Raw genomic sequence first — 23,539 nt, 5'->3', positions numbered from 1 at the left:
GTCCTTCTTTGGTGATATGGATACAAACATTACAGAGTATCTTATAAGTTTCCTGAGAAGTTTCTTTTTAATTTTCCATTTATTTATTTTTATTGAAGTAGAGTTGATTTACAAAGTTGTGTTAGTTTTAGGTGTACAGCACAGTGATTCCTTTATATATATTTAACTGAAAACTGAAAACTGAAAACTCAAAAACTCTTTTAGAACTAGAATACCTATTATTAGTAAATCTATTTAGTGCATTTTCTGAACCTCCTCATCCATGTGTTGTACATTCTTGTAGTGTGGTTTTTTTTTTTTTGAGATAGAAGAGTGAAAAGTGATTTTAAAAAATTAACCTGCATTTCAGCATCATATTTAATGCTTCTCCTTTTCCATCTGATAAAGGGGCTACAGTTTCCTATATCTTTAATTAGTATACCTTAGAGTCCTCTTGTTTTCTTTTACATTGCTTTACTTTGTAAATTTTTTTCTTATGTAAATTCATAGGGTACGGAGCATAGTTACAACTAATATTTGTATAATGCTGTCTATTATTATTTTATGCTTTTAAAAGATGATCTTACACATTTTCAGGGACCATGGCCAGGCTATGGTTCACAGCATGAACTGTGCCTGAAGCCTGAAGGCAGTAGTGCACGGGAGCCAGCCCACCTTGGCTCCTCAGAGTCAACAGTGTGCATCCTTTTCCGACCCCACATTTATCTCTTAAACCATGTTGGTAGCTTGATAAGGGTATGAAATTGGACATGTGGGAGTATTTACACCATGTAAATTGGCAAAGACTACAAATCAGACCCTGTTCTTTACTTCTGGAGAGCCAGTTGTTAGATATTTACCAGCACACCCACTGCCTGCAGAAGTTTCCACAGCTATCACCTTCCTCCCTTGGCACCATACCCCACCACTGACGCGTTTGTCTCTACCAAAAACAGACTTCACATTTTGTTAGTGCTATGGCAACCTGTACATGGAAAGTCAGACCCAAACATCAAGTATCATGCAAGAGGCAGGCCTTGGACTCTGAAGAGAGGAAGAAAAGCGATATCCTTTCCCTGGTGCCTACTGAAGTTACTTCTGAAGGTCTCCCGCCCCCCGCCAAAAAAAAGCCCCCAAAACTCATTGCGCCTAGACATGGATAAACTGCACACTTAGTTACATCATACATAATCACTGATACACATACGGATAACAATATGCTGAGACACACATATAGTTATGCTTATGAAAGGTGAAGTTTGATTTTTAGTGGAATGAAATATAATTTACATGTTTTGGGTATGTACTGGGTGTCCACATATAACCTCTGACTGCATTGCAGGGTCTGGAACACATGTACTCAAATTAGCTCAAATTCTAAATCAGTAGTACCAGGATTCCTTTGTTTTTACTACTTATATTTTGACATTTCTTCACAGTCTAGGCAATTATTACCAAGTATTCGAGGTGGGAGTATTAGCGAATTCCAAAAATGTTCTAACAACAGCCAAGTCATAAAACAAATATTTTAACCCCCACACATTGTACTGATTATAGTCTTAAAAAAAACCACAGTCATGTATATTAATGATTAAACAATTCTGGAACGCCTCTAGCACTTGTAAAAATTGTGCAGCTTCTCTGTCTTGGCAATATAATTTCCTGTACTGAGCAGAGACATATTAGAGGTCAAAGCTGTATGGTCTTTGTGTGTTAAGTAAATATCAAAGAAGAGAGTTGTGTGTTTCTTTTTTGTTTTGCTTGTTTTTTAATAAATTGTTTGATTTTGTTTTTAGTTTTTCTTTCTTGAAGGAATTCTGTCCAAGGCAAATTCTACTATGTCAGAGTCCAGTGTGGATAGTTGGCATCCACATACCACAAAGGAGAAACGCTATTTAATCTAGGGAGGCCAGCTTTCCCCCGCACACACTGCCCTTGCCCTACCTCTGCCATTTGTCTTAGTCTATGTCCTCCTAGTCTGTTTCTCCCTGATTCAAATATTTCCCATCCTGATGGGACTTGTTCAAGGCTGTCCTGTCTTCAGAAGTCCTTCCTTACTGGACTACTGACACTGATCTTTTCTCTTCTTTACTACTTTGCCACTGAAAGTCTTTCTTGTCACGTGGGTTAATTGTAGGTCTCTTTATTGCCCAAAGACAATTCATTTCTCAGAGATAGAGAGCTATCAACTTATTGTTTTGTGTGTTTCCCACACTCTACACAATGGATCCATGTACAATTCTAGACATAGGGCAGGTACACAGTCAAAACTTTGCTTAATTTTATTTTGATTTGAAAACTATTAAATAGATATACTCCTTGATCATTACTACAGTTATAAAAAGAGCAGTGGCTTATTTGACATCAGGTCTATTTTTCAATGCAAACTTTAGCTGCTTTGAAAAACTGTATACTTCACGCTCTGGCACTTCTCCACACTTAGTACTAGATGTCTTGTCTCTCTGTGAAAGAACGATGCACTCCTGTTTAACTTGATCATATGGGGTTGATCCCTGCAATACATTGGCTAGATTAGTCTGTACACTGTGCATCTAGGTAGTGCAGATAAAGTACACATATTCTCAAGGCATCAAAAAAGTAAGGGCAATCCTGATTTTTTTAAGGAAAATTTTTGATACTCAAAACATCATCACAGAAGAGATATCACAGAAAATTGAGCTGAATTTCCTTATGCTAATTATATTGATTTAACTTAAACAGCTGAGAGCTCACTATCTGTATATGGTTAATAGGCACCCTGATTTATATAATAGACATAACTTTGAAAAATTGATTATTGTGTTTTTTATACCTAATCACATCTGAATGCATGAAAAAGGATCCTATTATTTAAAATATCTTGCCAGAAATCCTTTCCAAAGAAAGTATTTTGCAGGATGAATAGTAAGCTCCTAATATATATGTCTACTAAATTTAGATGTTCTCAAATGAGGTTTCTTAATATGGGGTTGTTCTGCAATCCTTTCTTTCCTTACACTGCCTAGAGATCCAGCTTTCATCCAGAAATATCTTTAATCTAGTCCCACAGTTCTCTTTTCTAGCATGGGCAAATATAGCTTACAACTCTCTCATCATTCTATTCTGTTCTTGGTATCTCCTAATTCCTCGTGTGTGATCCACTCTCAATGGCACACAACTGGAAACACGGGGAAGGAAGGTAAAGGCAGGTCACAGTGACTCTTACCAGGAGGAGGAAAGCTCACTTACCTTTATTCACAGATTATATGACTGCTCTCTCCTCCTTCTCCTGTTTAATTTATTTTGCTTCCAATTAAGTTAAAACACAACTTTGAAAGATAAACAAGTGAGATATCATAATATGAATGTAGCTTAGACTAGTGAAGATTTTGGAATGTACAAAGGGGATGACTATTCTAGAAGGTTATTGATGCGTTATAAACTTGATCTTACATTCAAAACAAGTGATAAAATTTTCTTCTTTAGGCCCTAACTTGGGCATTTAAACATTCAGTTTTGGCATATTGGAGCTGTGCTGTGGTAGCTATAACATTATTGGATTCTCTAAGTATCAACAATACTTTGAGGTCTTTTAAGAGGTTATGTCTTAAATCACTCCAAACAGGATTGAGAATCTGTATTAACCATTTATGCAGTGTAATGTATTGAGGAAACAAGTACACTCACCTCAAATCCCTAAACCCTATCACTCTTGCCTTGGAGCAGGCCTTCATCAGCTTTTGTCTAGACCGGAGCTATCATCTCTTCACTGCTCTGGCCTCTTGGCAATCCATCTCCTACACTAAGAATAGAAGCATCTTTCTAAAACTTTCAGTGGCTCCCCATCTCTTACAGAATAAAAACCCAAACTCAACTAGCCATATAAGGTTCTTCATGATCTGGCCCTTGCTATATTCATTGTTTTTTCTCTTGGCAGTCCACCTTGTATATGCTACAAGCACAGCAAACTAACCCCAAAATGCCACTGCAGTTTATACTTTGTGTTTTTCTCATATAGTTCCTTTGCCTAATTTGTCCTATCTCACTACTATGTTGCTACAAAATATTATGATGTTTGTAGAATAGATGTTGAGGAAAGGCAAGACAGTTTCTGTAAGAGGAAAATTGTGCCTATTTACTATAGCTCTCTGAGGAAATAAGCATGTCGACATCATTTTGTTGATCTTCAAAATTATCTGATGTGGTTCAAAAAACAAGTTTTTTAAAAAAGAAGTTGCTATTACGATGCTAAGACAAAGCTGATCCTTTTTATTGGGGAGATACTTTTTAAAACCCGTCTTTGAATAGATTGTGAACTTTGCTCACCCTCAAGTACCTGTTGTATAGAGAATACTTTTATCAGTATCATTGGCTAATTACAGTGATAAGTCCCATAAGGGATGGGTTGGGCAGAACATGGCTTTTCAAGGATGGGGAGGGAGTATTAGAATCTCCATGAAATGTGTGCAGTTTAAAAAAATCCCAGTAATTCTGAAACCTTTTTCCCTGAAGGATGTTCTTTGCTCAACAACGCCTGCTCCCACCCCAACTCCCAGCCCATCATTCTGAGAATCACTGGCTAAAGAAAAAGGAACAAATTCAAAATAAAGAATTAGTCTGAATGAATACTTTGAAAATATATAACAGTGAGATTCCTCAGGGATCAGTAAATTGATCCAACTTAGTCAACATTTTCTAACAGTGAGAATATATGATGAAAATTCCAAGTTTGCAGATTATGCTAACATCTTTAAATTAGTAAAATAAGCTAATGATGATAAAATTCTGCAAGAGAGAACATATGTATATAGGTAAGCAGAAAACTGGCAGATGAGCTTATAATTTTCAGTAAAATTTAATTTATATTTATATGATAAAGGGCTCCAAACAGTAACTTCCTCACCAAAAAAAGCATCAAGAAATCACTCTGGATGTTTTCCCTAAAGATATGTGTACTTGTACCCAAAAGACCAGTAAAGTAATGGGCATCATCGGGAAGAAAGTAAGACATAAAACAGAACATATTATAATAGTTCCGTGTAAACAACATGGTATATCTACGTCTGGAATACAGATGTCGTCCTCTTTGCTTAGCACTAATAAGGACTACACAGTACAATGGAAGCATCCTAGAACTAGAATGAATGAATGAAAGATATAAGACATCCATGGCATAGGCTAAAAAATTTGGGCTATGATCTAGAAAAATAAATGTTTATTAAGATGAATATTAAGATGGACTATATTCAATGTCTATAATATCATAACAATGTGGATAAGCAGAATGGAGACTTGCTAGTCAGGTCATGAAGTATTAGAACTAGCATGTACTTCTTAAAGCCTTGATGTGCTAGGAGCAAGACAGAAAAATAGATGTGCTATATTACACAGCAAACATAAAACATATGGAAGATGTTACACACACAAGTACTGCATGCTAAAAATATAAATAGGTTCAAGAGAGGTTTAGCCAAAACCAAAAAAGAAAACCTATAACTGGTTAGATAACTAGAGATGTTCGGAATCTCTCAACTTTTTTGAGTTGGCATCATAAAATATAATCTGAGATGAACTACAGTTTGAATTAACCATGGAATTTTGTGCTTCTTATCTAATTAGATAAACTCAAAAAATGTAACGAAAATTAAAAGGAAATTTAACAAATACTTCTGGTTAATCAGTCTTTACCCTTAGGTTCTTCTGATGTTTAGTATGATTAAGACACTCATTAATTCTTTAACCCTGGAATATTACTGATTTATCTTTGCTGATTTATAATATGACACACTAGTTATTATGGGATTTATGTATTATTCTATTTACACTTCAGCATTTAATAAGAGCCTGCCAAGTACAAAGCCTTATACTAAGTACTAGGGATTTGCAGAATTATAAAATAATCTCAAACAGCTTGTAATTTAGATGAAAAAAATAGGCTAAAATTGAGGAACAATAGAAGAATAGAGGTGATTGCTAATTCATAGTATAGCAGTGTGTTCTTAAAGTAAAATAGATGATGACAGATTAGAAAACTGTAAAACATTAAGGAAAAACTTGAATTTCTATTTGGCTTTGAAAGAAATGTGTCGCTAAATGGAAGCTGTTAAAGTAACGATTCCCAAGCCTCACCTCAAATCTATTAGATAAGACTTTCTGAGGAGTAGGAACTGGGCGTTTGAAATTTTTAAAAGAGTTCATCATGTGATTCCATGCAGCCAGTCCATGAGGCAATGTTTGGGAAATACTGAAATAGAGATGCAATGTAATTACGGGAACTGGTGGGCAGATGCAAGAAAAGTTTCTGGCAATTTGTATGGGAGAGGAAGACAATGAGTAAATCAGTTTGGAGCCAAAGGCTCATGTACGTTGTAGAGGAACAATGGGAGAAAATTGTAAAAGTAGGCTGGAGCCAGATTTTGGAGGGCTTTGAATTCCAAGGAAAAGAGGTTTTATTTTATTTTGCTTTACAGTAGAGTATACGACTGAAAGTTTGGGAGCAGAAGAGTAACCTTTATAACATGTCTTTTATGAATACAAAAAGGGTAAATATAAAGTCAGAGTGGCTGGAGATAGTGATCTAGTTTAAAAACTATAATAATAGTTTAGTTACAAATAACGAAGGCCTGGACTAAAGTGATGGCAATGGAAGCAGAAGAGAAGTACTAGATACACATTTGGCAATAGAGAAAGGGCAAATGTGATAGTTTCTGGTAAGAGTTTGGGGTGTCTGGATCTCCTTTTTAATATTTTTACTGCCTCCTCAGTAAACTCATATTTTTAATTTCTTTTTCATTTTCAGTTCTGTTGAAAACATAACTAATCTGTATCAAACTCTTCATTTAGACTGCTAGCAAAGAATGTGTGCCTAAAACTTACTAAAAGCCAATGACCAAAATGGCTTTAAATCATGATTTAATTTTTCAATGCTGATTACCATCATGATCTAAAAACCAAAGTGTTTAGAATTATTTTATTGCCTGGGTGGCAGAATATTTAAATATAAATTAAAGAGGGAAAGAGGATAGATTACATTATATATCTGCCAGACAGCAAAATTTCACAGGACATATTGAAGTTAAAATAGAGGGATGAAGTGGATATGTGGTTTATCTTCTAAGCTGGTATCTCTATGAATTAGATGAAGCCTACAGACGTGTTGACTCCTAGAGCTAGCTGTATGCAAAGTGTGAATGAGAGTTTCCATAACTTCTTCCTGTTATGACCATTTCCCCTTTCAGTTTCATTCTTGGTGTCCTTATACTCATTCCCTTCTAGCACAATCAAATTCTGCTGTCAGAGAAGATATAGTCACTTACAACGTAGTATGAATTTATGTCTATGTGTTACACATCCAAGGTATATATATATTTTGAGCCTTATCTCTAGTCCTATGTAATAAAAAAACTTGGTTCCCTTTTGGAGGTATTTTAGACTTGAGGAAAAGTCAGAATATGGGAGAGATTTTCTAGGTAATAGGAAGAGATTATTTCTATTTCACATACAAATCTGTATTTATCTTACATCTACTGATATGGTATCTGTACCTATTCTGATAATTTTGGAGCCATTTCAAGGACAGTAAAGTGTTGTATTTAGCAGATGTAAATACTTTACATGATCAGGTAAACAATTCTCTCTGAATAAAAGTATAGAACCTACAGAGATAACAGGACAAAGAGTATTTCTTCCTGTCTGATTCAGGGAACATGCTTTCCCTGGCCCAAAGGGGAAAATTGGCCCCCTTATGTTCCAAAGAGGCCATAATGATAAGGAAAGGTCAGTAAATTGGTACAGAAATTTAATTCTGTGTGATACAGTTCAATGATGTTCCCATGATATTATTCAGTAATATGCCACTGGAATCATCCTCTTTGTTGCACAACTGAATAGTTGCTTCTAATTCTGGCATAGTTCTAACCCTGCTGAAACAAGCTGTTGCAACATAAATTCTTGCAAAACAAAACATTGCCATCGCTGTACCACAAGCCAATGTACTTTCTAAAGTTTTTTTCTAATGTTTCATTTATTTTCTTAATAAATCCCTGAATGAATGACATGATTCTTTTTACTTAAACTGACAAGTCATTTAAGTGTTTTTTGACATCATTATAGAATAGATATAGGATTGATAAGAACCATAATTGATTTACCCCCCAGTGATGATGACAGTGTGGAATCAATTCTCTTGTTGCAGAACATTTCAGTTACATTTGATACCGTCAATTATGCAATCATGTGGAACTGTTTTGAGTTTCATGCTGGTTTGATGGGAATTACACTTTCTGGGTTTCGGTAATAATTTATCTATTTGTGTTTCATTTATGCTGGCTTTGATTTGATTAGTTTTCTAATTTCTTTTAGTGTATTCCAAAGTTCTGTCTTAGATCTGTTATTTAACAGTTACAGGGCATGCCTTTTTAGGGTAAAGTGATCCAAAGACAAGATTAGCATTACCACCCACATGTATCAATTGTGTTATCTTATAACAGTGGATTCTGGGGTTCATGGGCAAAGTAAGAGAAACTGGAACCTGCTGGAGGTCACTACCTCCACAAAGTCCTTTATGTCACCTACTCCAAGTGGAAGCCAATAAAGAAATGCAGGGAAAGTGAATTCACTTCTTTTCCAACTCAGACCCTGAATTATTGCCTCTGGACAGCAAAGTCAGTGTGTGCATAGCATACCCACCTGCTGGTCCTAAACCAACACTAGCCTGAAAATAAAATTTGTCTTTCATGTTAAGCAGTCACTTTGCTTACCTGATGGAACAAATTTATTTCAACCTAAGATAATTTGATGTTTGTCTATTTTACTATAATTTTTGAGGAAGTTGATTTTGAATAATATGCATACATTACTAAAGGCCACTTGCTTGTGTTTCAGTTGACACCTTGAAACAAAATACTGGCAGCTACACGTTCTTAAGCAATTTTCACATTTTGATAAAACTTGGTTCATGATAGAAGTTCCACGCATAAGTTGTTTAAAAGAAAATAAATGGCTCATAAACTATCTGAAAAATAAATTGAAGACTGAAACAGATTTAAAGTAGTACATGAGTCTTTTATCTTCCTATAAGCAACTTATCTACAATGGTCAATATATGTTTTATGTTACTCTGCTTTCGAACACATTTGCTTTAAAGAATCATTCCTTGATTAGAGGTAAATATATCATTCATTTCACTGAGTACCATCTATAAACAAAACTGCTACTTCTTCCAGAGATACTTTTAAAATTAAACATAATTCTATTTCTATTTGAAGGGTGTGGAGCATTAAAATTAGTTTAATCATCAAAATATTTTATATTCAGTTCTCATAATTATATACAAACAATATTTTATTTCATTCTAAATCTCACACCAACGAATCATTTGGCTTTTAATGGCACAACAATTTTTATTCCCTTTCTTAGAGTTAGAACAGTAAAAACAGCTTTCTTTTTGTAGTCAAAGCCAAAACAGTGACTTATGGATTAAATTACTAGTTGTCACTAAGAATTCAACAAACTATTTACTTAAAGATCCTGATTTCACTAAACAGCAGACTAAAAGTAGTTGAGGAGCTCATTTATAACAACTACTGGCATCAGTGAATAAACCAATCTTAATTACAAAGATCTTGTCACAACTAAGCTACGCCTTTAAAAGTGGTTGATAATAGCAATAATATGATTGAGAAGCTACTGGCTAAAATATACTGCCATTATCTTTCAATATTTTATGACTCCAGGAAGTTATAATAATAAAAAAACAAATTCAAAATGAAAAGTAATGGTAAGGAAAGAACTGAGGAACTATCTAGCCACTTCAAACCAAAGAATTCTCATTTCCATAGTACAATTAAAGAGTTCAATGATTCCATTTTATCAATGGAGGAAGGTATTAAATAGAAAGAGTAGTTATACTTCAATACATGTCTCAATATCATTTCCACTAGTAAAATTTAAGCCCTGCATGCAATGATAATCAAACTGGGACATTTTGATTTACTTCATCTTTTGAAGACCTCAGTATTGTGATCAGAGCATGGAAAATGATGAAATTCCAGGATGTGATTGTAGATTACAGATTAAAGGGGGAAGAAGGCTTAGAGGAGTGCATGTAAGGCTACAGATATTCCCCTTTACCACTGTGAATATTGGGAATGCTGGGTAAATATTAAAAAATTTAAAAACACTAACATTATTGCCATATTTTAAAAAGTCCAATATCACCTGAAAACTTTTGGTGCTACACATAATTATTTTTTATTGCTAACAAACAATTCTGTTAACCTTATACATCTAGCACAGCTAGAATTTAATTGTGGATTTAGATCACAGAGTAATTTGCTTATGTAAAATTTAGGAACAAGATACAGAAAAGTGCCAAATTTTCAAACTCAGCATCTTCATAAAACTCAACACATTATTAGTCCCACCCCAACTTTTTCTCATGTACTCATTCTCAAAATTAGCCAGGTTTAAAATGATCCTTGACTTCTCTAATTCCCTATTCTTATCTCTTAGCCTCAACATCCATTGGGTCTAGAAGCTGAGGAAATGGGCACAGCAAGAGGAATGAGTAAATGGGATAGAAATAATTTGAACCACTGTTGTCAAGAATATGTTGAGTATTTGTGTTTTATCATATTTACTGAAAGAAGCTAGGTTTGACATCAAGGTGGTTCATTCCAGTATTATGCTCCACTTAGAAGATTAACAAAGTATACAGGCAATGTATATCTAGGGAACCATCCAGAAAGAATGAAAAGAAATGCTTCCAGGAACTCAACGACTAGCCAGGAGAAATTCCAGGATGTAAGGACATCAGTGAACTATTGGGAGTGACTTGGGATGTAACTGTTGTGTTTGTCCTTGTGTCTGAGATGGCCACCAATCATGTGTAATAGAAATATAAGCTGTTTTTCTTGGCTAGATGTGAAAGTGAAAAGGCTTGAGATACTCTTTTCTACGCTACAGCTTATTAGAGAAGAATTTTTAGAGCGGGTTTAAAAAAATAACTAATTCAGGAAGGAAGCCAAGAAGAAAAAACTAAAGAGGCTAGGGAATCTAAACTATCATTAAGAATATGGCAAATGAAATAAATATAGATGAGAAAGAGAACATATATGCAGAATACTGAACATAGTTAAGTACCCAATAAATTGTTTTTTTTTTCACAAATGAACAATTATGTTGTTCTAACCAAGAATGGTGAATCAGGTCTTTCTGAAAGATTGGCAACAGCATCTCATGCTTTATGTCACAATAAGAAACAGTCAGAAAAGCTTCCCTGGTGGCACAGTGGTTAAGGATCCGCCTGCCAATGCAGGGGACACGGGTTCGATCCCTGGTCTGGGAAGATCCCACGTGCCGCAGGGCAACTAAGCCTGTGTGCCACAACTACTGAGCCTGCACTCTAGAGCCCGCAAGCCACAACTATTGAAGCCCGTGCGCCTAGAGCCCATGCTCCACAAGAAAAGCCACTGCTTGCTGCAACTAGAGAGAGCCCACGCACAGCAACAAAGACCCAACACAGTCAAAAATAAATAAATAAATAAATACATTTATTAAAAAAAAAGAAAAGAAAAGCTCGCTGAAATTAGGTCATTTGCTACCTAAGAAGCAAATGAACACATGCTTGACATAACTCACTGTGGCATGGGGGTAGGGTATTCCTGATGGGTGTATCAATGTAAAGGAGGACTGGTGAAGATTCATCAAGCTAACTGAATGCTGACATATGTAGGAATGAATGACAGCACCAGAAGAAACTTGGAATCTCTAATGATACTGAAGTTCTGAATAGGAAAAGGAAGGACATGAGAGCACAGGTCCTGTTTTCATTTCTTCGTCTAGTTTAAATTCCTGACTTTAGAAGTGAAAAAAAAAAAGAACTATGAAAGTAAGTACCTGACTATTAACAATAGTTAATAGGACTTCCCTTTGAATACAGAATTTGCCTTTCTGGCTGGTGGCTTATAATAACTGAAAAAATGGGCTCCTGTATTTTTATGTGCATTTTGTGAAGAATGTGTCTGATGGGAAAATGAAATTGATGTGTATTAGTTAAAGATTTGGTTTGGCTTAAACAAAATCATTTATTTCTCTAGCCAATGAACATCTAGAGAAGTGACAACTCTGCTCCATAAAATCATCTGAGAGTTAACAGGCTCCAGTCAGCTCACAGTTCCACAATCACTTTGTTCTCATAATCTAGGGTAGAATCCATATTCCAGCAGGAGAATGGAACAAAGGAAGAAAAAGTGGGTATAAGGGGTTCCTGCTGGCTACCTCTTATGGAAGATTTCTGGGAATTGCCATGGGATATTTCACTCCACTTAACATCGCATCAGCTAGAACTTGGTCACGTGGCCAAGCTGAACTGCAAGGGAGACTGGGAAATGTAATGTTCATTATGTGCAGCCAGCTAAAAATTCTACAGCTGTGGAAAAAGAGGAGAACAGAAATAGGGGAATAATAAATAGTCTTTGCTCAGAAAGTGGGGGAGAAAATGCCTGCATATGATTGAATGAATGAATGAATAAATGACACCATGTTGTCATAGCATGAAGATTTAAGGACTGCAGATATGACAAGGAGAGAATAGGAAGCCCAGTATGCCTCAAGAGAAAAGAGCTAGGATCAAAACTTATAACTTCTAGTGGGTATAAAAAAGTGCAAAGTGCAATGATTAATAGAAGATGGAAAAGAGCTACATAACATTGCACATTAGAGATGAAGACATCTCTCAAATTTGCTGATGACAAATAAATGAAAGGAATAGCTAATATGTCGGGAACCATAATTTTCTAATATACTCATGTATCATTTACTTATAATTATTCCATTATCAATTTACAAATAGGATTTAAGGTGGCTGAATTAAAACTTTAAACATTCTGACAGAGAGGGATATTGAATATTAGACAGAATATAAAGACCTGAACTTTAGTAAAAAAAATCACATGATGACAAAATGGCGATGTGATTTACCTACATGAATAAAGTCTTGTGTACTTTACAACCTCAATATAAGCCATCAATGTGTCACTGCTTCTAAAATAGTTAACATAATCTTAGGCTGAATTAAAAAATTCAACTAATCATTTCTCCAGTGATTTTATGTATATCACCCAGGGGTTTCCAAGGTGCTTGGAAGATTAAGTTAACTAAAGGCATAATCTTCTCACAACTTCTATATATTTTTGTGAAAAATCAATTTTATATTTTTCCACTTTAGAAAAGAATGGTTTGAGTGCCTACACAGACATATCAAGTACAGATGCCTGGCAATTAGAGAGATGAGACAAATTTGCTCATGACTTAGTTAACTAATCCTTTCACTACATAATCAAATCATGATGGTTTTCACTATTATATAAATGTTCACTCATTGTCATACGGTGTTAAATTTATAACCTTAACAGGCTGTCAGTTAACAATAGGAAGCATAAAGGATACTGAGTTAAATATAAGCTAACAAGAAGCATAAAGATAACTCCACAATTCACTTTTAGACACTCTTCTCCAGATCGGTAAAATCCCAGTGCCTAGAATGGGGTCTGGCAATAGTAAACACTCAGTGAATATTTGCTATAATTTCATATGTTGCAGAAAATACTGTGATAATCATACTGGAGTTGGCTTCACCTTTGGGGGAATATAATGACTCTATATCTGCAGTACTCTATTTGTGGAGCACTACTTACAAAGAGCAGAATTACACTATTTCTCCTACCTCACCATTTAAAAACTAGATGAAATTGTAGAAATAAATGACCTAATTTTTTAAAAGCATAGAAATATTCTATTAATCATATCAGAGTAGCAAAGTGTATTTTGTCACCTTTAACACTATGACATTCACATTTTAATTTGCATTTAATACATTTCAATTCTGCACATACCACATAAGATCATTTTGAAATTTTTTGTCCTCAAAGCATGCTTTAAAAATAAAGAAATAAATCACGTTAAAAGGGATATCTGATATTTGTCTTTATATATAAAATATGAATTATTATTATACTTAAACTTTATAAAATAACCTTCAAAATATACTAATCTGAAATAAAATTTCTTTTTGCTATGCACACTTTTTATTATATCAGTACTCCATAATAATGAAATGATTAAAAATATGCTTAAGGAAGATGGTGAGATTATATTACTGTAGTTTATGTCTATATTAAGGGAAATAATGAACAGTATTCTGCCTTGGGCTATCTATATAGATCTAGTTCTTGCTGAGAAACTGGTTTTAAATAAGTAATATAACTGGTGAAGAGTCTGGAATCCATGCAGTATAAGGTATGGCTGAAGAAACTACAGATGCTTTGCCTGATGGAGGGGCATGACCAATGTCTTCATCTCTTTGAAGGGGTGTTATGTGGAAAAAGTTTTGATTTATTCTGCATAGCTTTAGAGGATATATCTGAGAGTATTTAGTAACACCTAGGATCAGAGCTACCTATAAATGTAATGAGTCACTTCAGAATTGGTAACCTTCAATAAATTAGTGTGGGTATATAGCAGACAGATAGATAACATCAATGGGACAAAACTAGATAGCCAATGTAAGGTAAAATAGAGGCATTGCATCAGTAAAAAATGTAATGATGTATTTAATAACTAATATTGAAAAAATGAGCTAGCTATTTGCAGGAATAAAATATCAGTTTAGAGTTTCATCTCACATCATATCCCAAAATTAATTCCAGATGAATTTAAGAGATATATTTAAAACTTACATTACAAAAGCTAGAATAAAATGTATTTCAGATAGTGGAATGTAAAAAATACTTTTAAGCATAAAAAAATACAATTATCAAAAAAGATACATAGATATGGCTACACAAAAATTAACCATTTTAAAATAAATTAATAGATCAAGGTAGTGCAGGATTAGAGAAATAGTGAGAATTAGGAATAGAACTAGGGATGTTGAGAGTGCCAAAAGATGCAGAGAAGAAATTTATGACTATTGAAAAACTCTTGAATTTGGCGCTGAGGAGGTCATTGATGGCCTTGAAGAGATAAAGCCATTAAACAGATGAAAAGTTAGAATGCAAGTGTTAAATTGAGGAAAAGTGAGCAGATTTAGTCTATAGTTCAAGAAATTTGGTGAAAAGGAAGCGGGCTAGTTTTTTGAAAAGATTTCAGAGTTAAGGGCAGGGACATTTTATTCATTTGGCCCTTAGGCACAGAGCCTAGAGCCTAGAGCCTGTGAAAACATCAAGCTTACAAATATATTTAAACCTTTGAAATTTAGATATTGACAGTAAAATTTGACAAGAAAATAAAAAGAGATTAGCAAATATTTAATTTATAAAATATATCAAGCCAACTTCATTATTTATTAAATTTATCAATATTTTTCATAACATTTGAAAACAATTTGATAATTTTTTTTCACTTTGCAAGAACTTTCTAGAATGTACAATATTTGCAGAAAGTTGATAGCAAATGATAAATAAAATGAGTTACTTTAGGCCAAGTAATTTCAAAAGAAAATTTATATAAAACTTTAAAACAGTTATAAAATATTGTATCTAATGAGAAATATGGATATATTTTAATGTTAGATTGGTATAGGGTGGTCTTGGGAAATAGTAGTACTTAGGGTCTATGAATATCTTAAAACAGCCTTATTGAGAGAAAAATTTGGAAAGTGGATTTTTATAATCAAAAGGCAATGAAGGGAGGGACTGAAGATGTCCAAGAGAGACACAAGTATACAAAATCAAGAGTGTACTGTTCTTTGAAGTCAATTCTTTTGAATTTACAATATTGTGTGTGCATGCACACACACAGGTTTAATAATAATTGGAGCAATCACATGCACAATATGTAAAAAATATAACACTAAGATACAGGATTTAAATACACAACACATATTTAGAAAAATTCTTCCCTGTTCTTGTAACTGTAACAGTGTACAAAAATCAGAGCAGTGTAAATACATTTCTTAGCCTTACTCTTTAATTAAAACCATACTAACATTAAACTAGTAACCAAGTTGATCAAACAAATGTTTTACATGCTTTACTATTTACTTACATAATTTAATTATAATTTGCAACTTGATGTTTTAAAATATCATTAAGAAATTCTCCAGACATTTTGGAATATATTGAGCATTTCTGTATGCATGTGCCATGGAGATTTTATTTATAAACCTATGTATGTAGAAAGTTATATAAAGTGGCCAAAACTATTTAACCTACGATAATAAGAGTACAATATACAAAGTACAAACTGCAACTAAACAGACCAGGAGAAATAAAATTAATTTAGAAAAGGTGTTTTCAAACTTTTTAGACTTGAGACAACTTACACTCATAAAAATTATTGAGGACACCAAAGAGCTTTCGGTCATATGGGTTATAACTACTGATACTTCCTGTATTCGAAGTTAAACTGAGACATTTTGAAAATATTTATTTATTAACTTACTTAAAAATCACAATAGCCCATTATGGGTCAACTCATACTATTAGCAGAGGAAGAAAATCTGGCTTATACAAGTCTAGTAATTTTCTCTAACTACTCTGCATATCCAATTAATTTTTCTAAAACACAATTTGTATCCTGACATTTTTCAAATTTCAAACCTTCAATGACTCCTCATTGTCTACAAATAAAAGTTAAAATTCCTTAAATTGGCAATCAAGGCCCTCAACAATCTCATCCTAACTCCTTTTCCACCTTTTTCTATCTCTTTTATATGTTTCCTACTCCAGACAGATAGCTCTAATTTCAATCTTCTGAAAATGGCTTATGAATCATTGACTCTACTATCTTACACATACTTTTATTTCTCAATTAGCATGACGTTTCCATTCTACCTATGTCAACCTTATCTATCCTTCAAGATGTAATTCAAGTTCTATCTGTTCCTCAAATCCTCCCTTGACCACCTAGGATATGTAACACCTCTTTCTTCTGAATAACGGTTGAATTGATTTTCCATCCTGTTCTTTTTAGCATTTGGCATATACTGCTGGGTATCATTCATTTTTGTTTTCTGTCGGAGGAAATACTAACTGAATTTTGATATGTATTTTATTAATATCCAGATATTTTGATGACATCACAATTAAAGTCACCAGATCAAGTTTCTAAAATATTCCTGGACCTCAGTTATTTTTCTATCCCAATACACCTGAGAGATATCACACACGAGTGTAGTAGTGGTCTGTATATAGAATATTTGTATTTCCTACACTTCCCAAAGTGTGTTTGCGTTGTAAACTTACTCCTCATAACTGTCCATATTTCACAAAGCGAAGTCATTATCTTGGTAAGCAGATCTTAATCCATCACCAAAGACATTAATAGTAGTAATTAATAACAAACCCCAGAATTACTACATATTTGGGTTAAGAATAAATCATAAAAAGTTCCACTACAGTTGACTCTTGAACAAAATGGGTTTGAACTGTGTTAGTCTACTTACAAATGATTTTTTTTTCAATAAATATGTACTAAGGTAGTACATGATCTGCGGTTGGTTGAACCCGAGGATGCGGAACCTACAGATACAGAGGGCCGACTCTGATACATGGATTTTCTACTCTGCCAGGGTCGGTGCCCCAATTCCTGCTATGTTCAAGTGTCAACTCTATAGTTTCTTATACACTCAATCATATAATATTATTAATTAAAATCTAGACTGTACTTTTTAAATTAATAGACTTTTCTTTAGAACAGTTTTAGATTTACAGGAAAAAATGAGTACATAGTAGAGTTCCTACATACCACTACCACTTCCCCACACAGTCCTTCTATTTATTAACATTTTTGCATTAATGTGGTATATCTGTTACAATTAATGAATCAGTAATTACATATTGTTAACTAAACTCCATAGTCTAAAGTTCACTCTTTGCCTTGTATAGTCCTATGTGTTTTGACAAATGTATAATATCATGTATCCACTATTACAGTATCATATAAAACAGTTTCACTGCCTTAACAATCCCATGCTTCACATTTTCATCCTACTCCCCTCTTCCCAAGCCCCTGGCAACAACTAATCATTTTACTGTCTCTATAGTTTAGCCTTTTCCAGAGTGTCATACAACTGGAATCATACAGTATGGAGTCTTTCAGACTGACTTCTTTCACTTAGCAATAAGCATTGAAGGTTCCTCTGTATCTTTCTGTGTCTTGATAGCTTATTTCCTTTTATCGCTGAAAAATATTCCAAAGTACATATGTACCGTAGCTTATCCATTCACATGCTAAAGGGCATTTTGGTTGCTTCCAGTTTTGATGGTTTAGAATAAAACATGGTTATAAATATTCATGTTCAGGTTTTGGTGTGGACTTAAATTTTAAGCTCAATTGGATAAACACTTATGGCAGGATTGATGGATTGTATGATAAGAGTATATTTAACATTCAGTAAGAAACCAAACTGTTTTCCAAAGTGGCTGTACCACTTTACATCCCCACTAGCAATGAATGGCAGTTCCAGTTGCTCGGCATCCTTGTCTGCAAATGGTATCCTAAAAACTTTCAATCATTCTAATAGTTGTGTAGTGGTATCTCGCTGTTTTATTCTGTAAGTCCCTAATGACATATAATGTTGAGCATATTTTCATATGCTTATTTGCCATCTGTGTATTTTCTTTGATGAGACATCTGTTCAGACCTTTTGCCCACTTTTTAACTGGGTTGCTTATTTGTTTATTGTTGAGTTTTAAGAGTTCTTTATTTTGGAAATATGAGATGTGTTTTTTGTGTACATATATGTATGTATTTGGATGTACTTCTATGATATAAAAATGAATGAATCTATAGCCTTGAATGTAATATAAATATATAATGGTGAAGATTTTCCATCTAACAATCACAGCTTGACAGAAGATCATAAAAGTCATTTAACATTAAAATGTTTTTCTTTTTTGGTACCAATTCTTAGTTTTAATGTGCCCAAGAAAGTATATTTGGTCGAGGACAAAATTAAATGTTCTGAGTGGCCTAATAACCATTAAGCCACTGTTTCCACTTATTTTCAACTTTAAAATAATTCTTAGTTACCATGCTAGAACATCTATATTAATATATGGCCCCTCAAAACTTTTAAATATAAATATTAAAAGGTTCAGGGAAAAGAAATATTGAAGGAGCTGGGATTGGTGGATTTTTACGTGATCAAACACTAAGAATTTTTTTTCTGCTAACTCATGAAAAGACATGCAGGAACCTTAAATGCATATTACTAAGTGAAAGAAGCCAACCTGAAAAGGCTACATACTCTATGATTCCAACTATATAACATTCTGGAAAAAGCAAAACCATGGAGACAGTGAAAAGATCAGTGGTCTCCAAGAGTTGTGGGTAAGGGAGAGAAATGAACAGGCCGAGAACAGAGGACTCTTAGGCCAGTAAAAATACTCTGTATGATACAGAAATGATGATACATGTCCAAACACCAAGAGTACACCATAAAGTAAACTATGGGCTGTGGTTGATAATGATGGTCAATGTAGGTTCATTAATTATAACAACCATACCACTCTGGTGGGGGATGTGATAACTGGGGAGGCTATGCATGTGTGGGAGCAGGGGGTAGATGGGAAATCTCTGTACCTTCCCCTCAATTTTGCTGTGAACCTAAAACTTCTCTAAAAAATAAAAACTTTTTTTGAAAACAGGAAAGTTAAAACACTTTAAAATCTGTAGGAACACTACTTCCTTCTCTGCACTTAAATGAAAGAATGATAACTTTAGTTTCTTCATTCTTGGGTTTTCTTGAATAAAAAAGGGCACAGCACACGGGGCAAAACAGACCAGAAAGTCAGGATTGATAGTGTATTAACTCTGCCAGTACTACGTAATGCTCTTCCGAGCAATATATTTTTAGGTCTGTTGATTTCCTAGTGAAATGATTTTTTAAATACATCAAACAATATAGAGTATTACTGTGTCAGGAACCTTGCCATTTTCAAGTCTGTCCTCATCCTGGTTAAAAGTAGAATCTTTAAAGATTGAACATATGTTCATATGCTTATTTGCCAACTGTGTATCTACTTTGGTAAGGTTTCTGTTCAGACATTTTGCCCATTTTTTAATTGGGTTGTTAAAAATCTAAAGATTTTTTGATGTCCTTAACCCCAATGTTCGGTGGGATAAGATTAACAATGTTTATCACCTATTGAGTGTCAGAGTGTAACAAAAATATGGTGGGCAATGGGCAGGCAGGGGGTAGAGGAAAAGGGTTTAGAGATGGGACAATATAAATATATTGTCATGACTGAACCTGAAGGGAAAGCATCCACATAGCATAATCAACAATACCTCTATCATTCTATATTTATATTTTGTAGACAGTTGGTCTATAAACGAAAAAAACAGCAAACATGACAGATTTCATTCCCTAATTAAAACTGAGCATGAAAGATACTCTAAGCCTATGCATCAGTACTCTCCTTTCTCAGAGAAAATATTGAATAAAGAGGGAAATAGCAGGAGAAAGGGACTAGAAGGAAAAAACTGACTTCACATTTTACAGTGGTAAGATCTTTAGAAATCAACTATTCTGTATGTTTTTAAATAGATATATTTACTCAATTTTGAAGGTATTGCAAATTGGTTGAATCAGTGAATTTCTTTAGTATTCTTCATTGTATTGATATAAACTTAACCTATTTGGATTCTGCTGCGTAATAAACTATTTCCCTTTGATCTTCCTTTGCTGAACAAGAAGAGTTAGCTGCCAGATAAAGTGCTCCAAGAGGGCAGGGTTTGTCTCTGAATTGAGCCTAGCACAGAATTGGCTCTAACTGAAGATTTGTTGAATTTTGCATGAATTCATCAGCATCACATCCTTCACATGCTTGTAAGCAATTGTTAACATTTCCCTTAGCCTCTCCTTCAGGGCTGTATCTTAAAAGTTTTTAAGATACCATTTGCTTAGGTGCTGACAGTGCTGAAAAAGAATTATTGTCTCTGTATTACAATGTCAAACTTGTAAAATGTGGCTAACAAATTTTAATAATAAAATTTTAATTATAAAAAAAAAGATACCATTTGCAGACAAGGATTCAGAGAAGTTTTCTTTTCTTTTAATTAAGGTGTATCTACGTGTGTGTTTACATATGTGTTTTGCTGTTTATACTAGATTTTAACTTCTGGAGTTCAGAAACCAGTGCTGTTTTTCTTAATTTGTATCCTAAAATTACCATACAGTTCTATGCATTCTGACAATGCTTCATAAATACTTTAAAAGATAAATATCCATTCCTTTGTATTTTCTTCATAGACCTCAATTTCTAGATAAGCAGCTGTAGAACTCTCAATTGGATGATCTCTGACTAGTGCTAACCATAGTATAGTGGGGAAATGACTTCTATATGCAGCATATATTGGAAACAGATAACACATATTAACTAGGCTACATTAATCCTGATGAAATGGGTAAAAATTTTATTCTCCAGATAGGAAAAATGAAGCCAGAAGAATAAATAAGAGGATGAAGTGAAGGCATGGAATAAAAAATTAGAATTTCCTCCACTTAAGTGAATATTTTAGAAAACAGCCTCTGGAAACTTGATTTATGCAGATAACTTTCAGTTGGAATTTTCTTTGTATTATGTTAAGCGCAAGAAAGAGAATGTCTCAAGCTGAAAGTATAATTAACAGTAGTTACATAAAATGGTTCACTAAACTTTTAATTTCTATGCCATTTTAAAAAATTGATTGAGAGTTTTTTTTACTGTACTTAGAGTATTAAAATACAGCACTTTAGGAAATGATATATAATGAAACAGTAGGTTAACATTCTTGTGGCAATTTCAATAATGGTTAAAAAATTAATTAAATGGTATAAAGTTATAAAATATTATGTGATCAGGACTCATAATTTGGTTTTAGACTCTGTTTTCATTATCAAAAAGCTCACTATCAGTTTAAAATATTTAATATTTTTTAGGTACAGATGAACTTATGTACAAAACAGAAACAGAATTACAGATGTAGAAAACAAGCTTATAGTTACCAGGGGGTAAGGGAGGGGAGGGATAAATTGGTAGACTGGATTGACATATACACACTACTATATATAAAATAGGTAACTAATAAGGACCTACTGTATAGAACAGAGAACTCTACTCAATACTCTGTAATGGCCTATATGGGAAAAGAATCTAAAAAAGAGTGGATATATGTATATGTATAACTGATTCACTTTGTTGTACACCTGAAACTAATACAACATTGTAAATCAACCATACTCTAATAAAAATTTAAAAAAATAAATCAAAATAAAATATTTAATTTTTTAAAGGTAGTTGGTTCTGTTTACCATCATTTACAATTGCTTTAATCGGAATTTTATTCATTTTCAGTATATTCAAGAAATATTCTGTCAGCAATAATTATTAATATAAAGTTTAAGTAGAAAATTAAAGATGTTAGCTAATTATATACTTTCATAGCATTATATAATGATTAAGAGCCAGACCTTTTGGGTTCAAATTCCACTTCTGCCACTTACCAGCTGAGAATTTGGGCAAATTAATTCTTTGTACCTGAGCTTCTTGATCTGTAAACTGGGGATAATATGACTACTTGCCTTATAGTCTTGGTGATAAGTACATGTATTAATACATGAGTGCTAAAACAATCCTTTGCATGTGGTATGAATTCAATAAACATTAGGTATTATTGATGTTATTATTACTATTATAGTAAATTAGAAATGTAATTCTAGAGAAGAAAAAGCTAAATTCAAATATGTAACTCTTCTTTTTGAATCCAAATATCTTTTTCTACAAAATAAAAAATCAATAGTTTTGCACTTCCCACATTTAATAAGGACTAATCTGGTGTTTGTGTGTACATGTTATGGGTGGATGGGGGTCTCAAGCTGAGTAAATAATCACGTTAATAATCTTAACTTCCAAGTGAAACAGAAATAAGGACAAATGGTCATTCTTGGATAATCTGCAAAGCTGAGTGAATAACTGACATATCTTTCTGTGATTCCTTGCAGACATCATGGAAATCAGGACAGTGGCCGTTGGAATTGTAGCAATCAAAGGAGTGGAAAGTGAATATTATCTTGCAATGAACAAGGAAGGAAAACTCTATGCAAAGGTATTGATAATTGATAGCTTAGACTTCGTTTCTCAAACTTATTTTTGTCAAAAATATTTTCCCTTTCTGAAAAGTAAAAATGAAATTAATTCCTCTCAAACTACATAATTCAATGATTTCATTAAAACATTTTATACTTAAGAATTAAATTTTCTCTGTGATCTTGGACAATTTGCTTAAGTTCTCTGGACTTTGGTTTCTTCATCTGTAAAACAAGTCGGATTAACTCACCTCTAAGGATCCTTCCAGCTCTAAGATTCCATTTGTACTTTAGATTCTTAAAATCTAAAATGTCCATCTGTCAGTATTAAAGCTCTTTTTGTTAAAGTTCACCCAATTTGCACTTTGCTGACATGAAAATTCTTGGGGGAAAAAAATCCAGACGTTTGTTTATCAACATCAATCTCACAATCACGGGCTTTGAACTGTAAGCATTCCCATTGTTCTCACTTTATTATAACATGAAATATGCAATAGTTCATCCCAC

The 23,539-nt window shown here is 33.6% G+C and overlaps 2 protein-coding genes across 2 annotated transcripts in view; one reads left to right on the top strand and one right to left on the bottom strand.

Moving 5' to 3' along the window:
* The window catches only part of FAM227B (family with sequence similarity 227 member B), a gene marked incomplete at both ends in the record, with an annotated part of 224,181 nt that overhangs the window by 116,039 nt on the left and 84,603 nt on the right, over window positions 1-23,539 (bottom strand). The gene's annotated exons all lie outside the window — the stretch shown is intronic.
* The window catches only part of FGF7 (fibroblast growth factor 7), a gene marked incomplete at its 5' end in the record, with an annotated part of 60,519 nt that overhangs the window by 36,052 nt on the left and 928 nt on the right, over window positions 1-23,539 (top strand). Inside the window, one exon of the mRNA XM_079701118.1 lies at window positions 22,949-23,052. Coding sequence (XP_079557244.1) covers window positions 22,949-23,052 — 104 coding nt within the window. The remainder of the gene's footprint in view (window positions 1-22,948; window positions 23,053-23,539) is intronic.

The sequence above is a fragment of the Hyperoodon ampullatus genome, assembly GCF_949752795.1.
Source record: "Hyperoodon ampullatus genome assembly, chromosome: 3".
Taxonomy (NCBI): domain Eukaryota; kingdom Metazoa; phylum Chordata; class Mammalia; order Artiodactyla; family Ziphiidae; genus Hyperoodon; species Hyperoodon ampullatus.
This window is presented reverse-complemented; position numbering and strand designations above follow the sequence as displayed.